Below are 8,030 nucleotides of genomic sequence, written 5' to 3' on the forward strand. Positions count from 1 at the left end.
ATCCCCAACGTGTTGAAAACCTGACAAAATACCGGCTGTTTACAATTTTGTTCCCACAAATTCGGCGCTGCTAAAGCTAGCCGCAGTGAGCAACGCACTTCCTGTTATTTTCACAAAATAAAATACCCGTTGCCTTTTATCATAGGGAAAGCCATTACCATACAATTGGTGCTTTTGTTTTGAAAACAGGAAGTGAACCTACCCTCGTTGTAGCTAGCTTGAAACTGCCGTTTTGACAGGAAATGACGATCGGCGACGTCACGTTACGTTGCATCTTGGGTAGTTTGAGTATGAGTAGTGACCTCATGATGCATACCCAACATTTAGGAGAATCTAGTATGCAGCAAGACGATGATGACGTCTATGCGCGACACCGAAGCTTGTAGAGTGTTAATCCAACATGGCAGCGGACACAACGTTACCGTTCGATGCAGCCTTAGAAAGTGTTTTAAGTAGCTTAGAACGCAAGTTTACTTTTAAAGAAGAGCAACGTTTGGCGTTGAAAGATTTCATTGCCAAGAAGGATGTATTTCCTCGTCGAATTTCTGTCGCTCTACATACGTCATCTGGTATAAGTGATACAATTGGCTATGAATCACGCGCAAAGCAGCATGGGAAGAACCAGACGCCATTTGATAGACATTCGTAGCGCCCAATAAACGGCTCTAGGCATTCGTAAACCACGCCTCAAATACGAGAAAATGCACACCTAGTTCCCAGACCACCATCTCATCCAGATGTGGACGCGTCAGCCAGGCTAACACTCTGCACAACCCCAGGGAACATCATCATACTTGGTGATTTTAATATTCATGTAATATCCAACTCTACATCTCTGAGTTCATTAATTTGATGTAAAGAGCTTTATAAATAAAATGTATTATTATTATTATCAGCTCTTTATAGGATTCAGTGAATCAGTATATTTCCTTTTGAACACGTTAGGACTTCCTGTTAGAGAGAGAAGCGGCACCTGCACTCGTCTTTCAGCATCCTGCACATTGAGTTGCCTGTGGTATGAAATGCGCTATATAAATAAAGATTGATTGATTGATTGATCCTGCCATCACATGTGTCAGAACAGAAATGTTCTTCTCGCTTCTTCATCTTATAGAACATGTTTCTCCTTCAGCCCCATAGCTTCCGTTCTGATGCCCGTAACCCTCCTTCATCCTTCAGTAAAGTATTTACCACCTGCTGCTAACACAAAGTAAACAGCTGGTATACTCACAGAGCAGCTGCAGGACAGATGTTGGTCTCATTCTGGCACGGCGCGCTGTGAGATCAGGACCTTCTGCTTCTTCCCTGTTGAAGCTGCTGTGGGTGTTCTTCAGTTAACGGAAAACAGTTGCTTGCTTTGTCCTCTATCAGCCCACATGTGAAGGCTGCGGTTTAGACTGAGAGGGACGGGAAACCCGCGCTGAGCCCAAAGGACCCAAGTTTATCAGTTCAGAGCTCATAAATCACCTCTTTAGACCTGTTCCTTCCTCTTCCCTCCAGGAGAGTCACCGCTTTTAAAGTTATTTCAAAGTTATTTCAAAGTTATTTTAAAGTTTAAAGCAACGCTTCACTGCTAAACGATGACGGTGTTTCCCTGCTGTGGCAGCTCATGTGTTGGTGACGCTTTATTTTGACTGAGTGTTGGTGTTTCTGCTGCATTTTACAGCAGATTTATCAGGAAGTTTCTGTTTTTCTCTTAAATCTCAGCAAAGACAGATAGATAGATAGATAGATAGATAGATAGATAGATAGATAGATAGATAGATAGATAGATAGATAGATAGATAGATAGATGGGGTAATGTCTGCAGGACACCGGCAGAGGGCGGTAATGCGGCGGCTGCATCTGAACTGTCAGCAGCAGGAGGGGTGTTGGACGTCATCAACCTCGTGCGTTCGGGTCCTGACGCGCGCGTTTCATGGACTCAGTCGGCTTTTGGGAGCTGAATCAGCCTCTTATTCGCGGATTGTCTTGAGATTTTGTGCTCACGTTCAACACGCTCCTGCCTCGGCACTGAGGACGGAGTAAATATGCGCGTTTTACGCACGGTTTGGATTTCCTGTGGAGCTTCCTGTGGGCTGAAGGGGGGCAAAGCCGGAGAGGACAGCGGCTCCTCGGGCTGGATCCTCGGGCTGGATCCTCGGGCTGGATCCTCGGGCTGGATCCCCGGAGAGGCCCGCAGACCTCCATGAGGAGCCGCAGGAGCCTGGCAGCGTCCCTGCTGCAGAGTGTTACCGGATACCTGCGCGTCACCGGCTGGTTTTTCACGGGAACACATTAAACACAGTGAGGATCAATCAATCAATCAATCAATCAATCAAACTTTATTTCTATAGCGCATTTCATACCACAGGGAACTCAATGTGCTTCATGTGTGAGTTTAATATCTGACCGCGGGGCAGCAGCGCGTCACCAGAGACTGTCCGTGTTCCATGCACTGTCTGTGCGTGTGGGCCGTGCGTGTTTCTACCAGCTGACGCTGAGGGCAGGAGGCCCCGCCCCCTTCCTCATATTACTGAAACCTGAAACAACAACGACAGCTTGAACTGAACAGCTGTTGGACTTCCACAGAAATGGCGCTGATCGTTTTTCTCTTTTCGGTCTTCTTCATCTCTGGATTGTTTGCAGCATTTCAAGGTGAGCTTTGTGCGTGCGTGTGTGCGCGTGCGTGTACGGAACGAGCTGGCATCAGGAAAAGTTATGAGTCATGGAAAGTTATGAGTCATTTTTCAAATGTAAACACCTGCACTGCGCATGTGCCAGTAGTGATGTGGCGTTTGAAGCGAGGCCACAGCCCTTTTACAGACAGCCGTTCCACTTCCTATTCGCCCCATTATAAAAAAATTGGCTGCAGTTCAGTTGATTTTCTCTGGGGGCGCTGGCGAGCGAGTGCAGAATGACCATTTTCCATAGGGCTGGCGCTAATAACTCAAAAAATGTCCCCGCTAGCGGCTGAAACCTGAAAATAATACTGTGATTTCTGACAGAGGGATGTGGATTTATATCGAAAGTACAATAACCTGGGAGTTATAGCTTTCTGTTTTCTTACAGGTCTGGCATTTGCAAGTCAGTATCTGCTAGCATCTAGCTAACGGAATCTGAAGAACGCACGGCTGATTACGACCGGCTGCTTTACGGCACTCGTCCACTGTGCCAGAGTGCTAACCTGGTGCTGCTAACAACAACCAAAGCTAAACCAGAGGCTAGTCAGAGAGTATGTAAAAGGGCTGTGCTGAAATCTGTAACTATTTGAGCTAACACCTCTCTGCTAGCTCAGCGCTAGGACTGACCATGCCGTAAAGTGATGCCACATGCCTGACGTCACTAGTGAGGCAATACTGACAATAAATGTGTATTTTAAAAAGATCTAGCGAGTCTAAAAAATCAAACCAAGTGCCGTTTGAAAGGATAATTTATCCTGCCTTTAGGAAAATTAAAATGAAAAAATATAAAAAATTCTATCCAAAGGAATGGCTGCATCTAAGGTGGATTTCATAGTACCACCATAGAGTTCGGCGTGCTCTGCACTGCTTCGTTGGCGCCCCTAGAGTGCAGTACCACCCGGAAATAGCCGCCAGTTTTCCCTCTCCTCATAATAGAGACTCTCTGGCGAGGCCTCGGAGAATGTGTCAGGCAAAAAGGGGCGAGCCAGATGAAGCGTTGGTTCGAGGCTTGTATCGTTTCCATAAAAATCACGTGACTGATGACAAACGAGGCCTCGGATTCAGTGTACACGTCACTGACTCATTTTGAGCGTCACTATCGCATAAAAAGGGTTTGAACCTTGCGGCACTTCGAGGGTTTTGAGTTGGCGTTTGGTATTGGTGAGAGGTAGAGTGTGCGTTGGTTGTATCAGAGTTAGTGGTTAAGTTCAGTTATTATATCATATATTATACTGCATTTAGAATATATCGTAATTAGGTTAGAATAGTGTTAGAATAGTTCTATAGGATATGAACCCTCGTTTTTCGCGGGGGTTACGTTCCAAAAAGAACCCGTGATAGGCGAAATCCGTGAAGTAGTAACCTTTATTTTTTACAAATAACTACTGTACTGTAAAATAATCATTTTAATCATCAATATGAACTGAAGGCTTCAAATTGCGGAGATCAGCACCGCGACCCGAGTCATTGGATTAGAACGGGAGAAAATGAAAAATGATTATGAAAAAAAACACAAATTACAGTAGGACAAATAGTGACTCGCGTGTATTTCACTGCTCTTCATCCTGACTCCGCTACGCAGCGTTTTTTTTCTTCTAAAGCCCGCAGTGCAGGTGTGTTTATTCGAGAGAAGAACATAGTTATCGGTAGTTGTTGTCGCTCTTTTTTCTTCTGGGCATATTAAACCGCAACGTTATTGACACACATTTCTTTAAATAAAAACCCATAACTTATATTTGTCTTGTTGCCCATACTGCTCTGTTGCAGTTTATTCCTGGCTCCCGGTCCCATAAGCACTGTAGTCTGTGTACATCACTGATATATTTCATTTGAGTGATCAACACCATAGCACTCAATAATACTTCCATATATGCAGTTTTCACACATTTATTTTCATTGAGACACAGTGACAACAATTGTTTATTTTATATTGCAGGATGCTCTAACTCAGGGTTAATTTAGTCTGTCATATTTTCCTTTTGCACAGCAGGTGTCACTAGAGAGACCGTTTCAATGAGGCTTCGGGTAATGAACCTTTTGGCGAACCTTTGGGCTGGAAAGCCTCATTGGTTCATGAAGCCTCATTTTGCCACCATTATGTGCCAGTGTAGATGTTTCCAAAAGGAAATGTCGTGTGGCTTTTTGTTTCAATCTTACAGCAAAGATCTTGATATTTGTTCCAGGGTCGCAGAACCAAAACAGAAACCTTAAACTCTGCGGAGACACGAAGGAGCCAGAGGTGTGAGCAGAATGGCATGTGTGGGGGGGGCAGTTAGCTCATCTGGGGGGGCAGAAAACAATACCTGAAAAAGTGGAAATCCACTACTACAACTTCAAGCATAATAATAATAATAATAATGATAATAATAAAATAATAATAATAATAATTCAATTCGGTAATGAAAATATGGCCACACTAGCATAAATCATGACCGTCAATTTAAATTTTTAATTTTAATTAACATGCTCCACATTCTCCATTGAAAGTTGAAATTCAAGTAGATACTCGGGGCGAGACATCCAGCCAACTCCAGCTTTTTATTACCTTCATTAAGTCTACATTTCAGATCATTACATACAACAAAAACATCCCAAAATGTGAAAATCGCCTTTTTTTTTCAGCAGCAAGGGGTTAAAGGTTACAGAGGGGGGGGGGGGACACGATAACAAAGAAATAAATAAAGCTATAAACTTTGCAGATATATGCTTTTTTAAAACCACTTATTCTATCAATACAAGACACAAACAGAGATAATAAATCGTGGCCTTTTTTCTGGCCAGTTTTCTTTGGATGGACGGGGCATTTCTCAGGGGGGCAGGACTTGTTCCTGGGGGGGGCAGTGCCCCCATAGCCACGCCCCTGGAAGGAAGCAGGCAGGAAGATGTTAAGATTTAAATTGAAACGTTTGTGTTTCACCTCTCGGTCCCCGTGCTGCAGCTGCACAGATCACTGCAGGTTCTAAATGTCTGTGTTTGGGTTTCAGAGCAGCAGGAAGTGACAGTGGAGCCTGGACAGGAGGCCACTCTTCAGTGTCGGGCTCCCCCAGATGCAGCCGTCTTACTGTTGGAGTGGAACAGAGCCGATCTCAGCTCAGAGGATTACGTCTTCTTCTACAGAGAAGACCGCTTGTACCCCACCTACCAGCACCCGTCCTTCAGAGGCCGGGTCAGGCTGAGAGACCCGTCCTCCGTGGGGGCCGGGGACGTCTCCGTGGTGCTGCAGAACGTCAGCAGCCGTGATGCGGGAACGTACACCTGCAGGGTCACAGCCGGGAGGGGCGGCAGCGGGGGCGAGCACACCGAGTCCGAGCACCGCATCAGCCTCACCGTGGCAACCGCAGGTGAGTGCAGGGGCAGGAAGGCTGCAGGGGCAGGAGGGCTGCGGGGGCAGGAAGGCTGCAGGGGCAGGAAGGCTGCAGGGGGCGGGAAGGCTGCGGGGCAGGAAGGCTGCAGGGGCAGGAAGGCTGCAGGGGCAGGAGGGCTGCAGGGGCAGGAAGGCTGCAGGGGCAGGAAGGCTGCAGGGGGCGGGAAGGCTGCGGGGCAGGAAGGCTGCGGGGGCAGGAAGGCTGCAGGGGCAGGAAGGCTGCAGGGGCTGGAGGGCTGCAGGGGCAGGAAGGCTGCAGGGGCAGGAAGGCTGCATGGGCAGGAAGGCTGCAGGGGCAGGAAGGCTGCAGGGGCAGGAAGGCTGCGGGGGCAGGAGGGCTGCGGGGGCAGGAAGGCTGCAGGGGCAGGAAGGCTGCAGGGGCAGGAGGGCTGCGGGGGCAGGAAGGCTGCGGGGGCAGGAAGGCTGCATGGGCAGGAAGGCTGCAGGGGCAGGAAGGCTGCAGGGGCAGGAAGGCTGCATGGGCAGGAAGGCTGCAGGGGCAGGAAGGCTGCAGGGGCAGGAGGGCTGCGGGGGCAGGAGGGCTGCGGGGGCGGGAAGGCTGCGGGGGCAGGAATGTTGCATGGGCAGGAGGGCTGCATGGGCAGGAGGGCTGCGGGGCGGCTGCGGGGGCGGGACGGCTGCGGGGCGGCTGCGGGGCGGCTGCGGGGCGGCTGCGGGGCGGCTGCGGGGCGGCTGCGGGGCGGCTGCGGGGCGGCTGCGGAGCGGCTGCGGAGCGGCTGCGGGGCGGCTGCGGGGCGGCTGTGAATGTAAAGGTTTCATCTCAGTGTCTGTTCTGTTTGAATTTGTCCTGATAAAGTTCTTCCTCTGCAGATCCCCCTGAAGGCACCACAGATGAAGGCACCACAGATGAAGGCACCACAGATGAAGGCACCACAGATGAAGGAGACGGGGGAACAGGAGCAGCAGAGGATGCACCTATTTCACCCATTATCATAATTATAGTTGTGTCAGTTATTGCATTACTGTCTCTTGTTGCATCGCTCGGTTTTGCTGTGGCGTATCGTCACTCTAAAGCAGTCTCAAAGCGCAGCTCAGAAAAGGCTCGTGCTGAAAAGGAAGCTGGGAGACAGATGATGGAGAGGATTTAATCTGTTTACTGCCTCAGATTCTGTTCAGGAGGCAGGTTTAAGGCTGGTGGTGTTCCTGCTGCAGTCAGGGCTCCACCAACAGTCTAAATGCAATCTTAAAACAGTTCTGTCTGATTGGACAGAACTGCTTCAATCCTTAGAAATGTCCTCGCACTGTGCACTTTACTCACTCTGGTTTCATGGGCACTTCCTGCTGCAGCTTCTCATTCAGCCACACACTAAATCATTCCCTGTTCAGATGGTATGCTGTTTGTCTCCCTGTTTCCTGCTGGGGGCATCATGTGGTCTGTTCCTCCGTGGAGGTGGAGCTAAGGTGGAGCTGAGGTGGAGCTGCATGTGTTGGTGGCATCGAACCAAATAGATAGAAAGACGACTTTATTATGAAGTTCAGGGAAGGATAAGTTGAGGTTCGGGGAAATATAAACCTCCATCCGACTCACGCTCAGCACTGTTTTCTACAGAAGAGATAAAAGTGGAAAACACCAGCACCCGTATGAAGATAAAACAGATAATAATGATATAATATAACAGTAATAATAGTAAATGTAATGAAACAGGACCTGGGGGTTCAGACTTGATGGAGGATCCTCTGGTGTTTGAATGTTTGGTGCCTAAACCATCCTGAAGCTTTCTGTTTGTGTTCATAACGCATTAATGTAGCAGAGCTCTGTTCTAACTCAATAATATCTGATCCAGAGTTAAATGTGCTTCTGCCCACCTTAAATAAGCTGTTCCATATGTGTGTACTCACCTTAAATAAACAGAACACACCATATCTACATTTATTGATGAATGATTCTTAATAACCCTGATGCCTTGTATCTGTGTGCAGTTTGAACTGAAAGCAGACTTTGATGTAAATGTGTTTCCTCTTTAAATTAAACTTTAGCTGCA

General features: G+C 47.9%; 1 protein-coding gene across 1 annotated transcript; it reads left to right on the forward strand.

Annotated features, from left to right (window-relative positions):
• The first annotated feature begins 2,293 nt into the window (after window positions 1–2,293).
• Window positions 2,294–8,030, forward strand: LOC142369083 (uncharacterized). The gene is made up of 3 exons (XM_075451322.1): window positions 2,294–2,637; window positions 5,648–6,004; window positions 6,859–8,030. Exons 1-3 carry the CDS (start codon window positions 2,574–2,576, stop codon window positions 7,134–7,136), a joined length of 699 nt encoding a protein of 232 aa, XP_075307437.1. The 5' UTR covers window positions 2,294–2,573; the 3' UTR covers window positions 7,137–8,030.

This window comes from Odontesthes bonariensis, chromosome 19 (assembly GCF_027942865.1).
Source record: "Odontesthes bonariensis isolate fOdoBon6 chromosome 19, fOdoBon6.hap1, whole genome shotgun sequence".
Lineage (NCBI taxonomy): Eukaryota > Metazoa > Chordata > Actinopteri > Atheriniformes > Atherinopsidae > Odontesthes > Odontesthes bonariensis.

What these genes read in the sequence shown, in the direction of transcription:
- LOC142369083 (XM_075451322.1), top strand. Translation starts at nt 2,574, where the DNA reads ATGGCGCTGATCGTTTTTCTCTTTTCGGTCTTCTTCATCTCTGGATTG. An exon ending in ATTGTTTGCAGCATTTCAAG is followed by an intron (nt 2,638 to 5,647) that starts GTGAGCTTTGTG and finishes TTTGGGTTTCAG; the next exon opens with AGCAGCAGGAAGTGACAGTG. An exon ending in CCTCACCGTGGCAACCGCAG is followed by an intron (nt 6,005 to 6,858) that starts GTGAGTGCAGGG and finishes CTTCCTCTGCAG; the next exon opens with ATCCCCCTGAAGGCACCACA.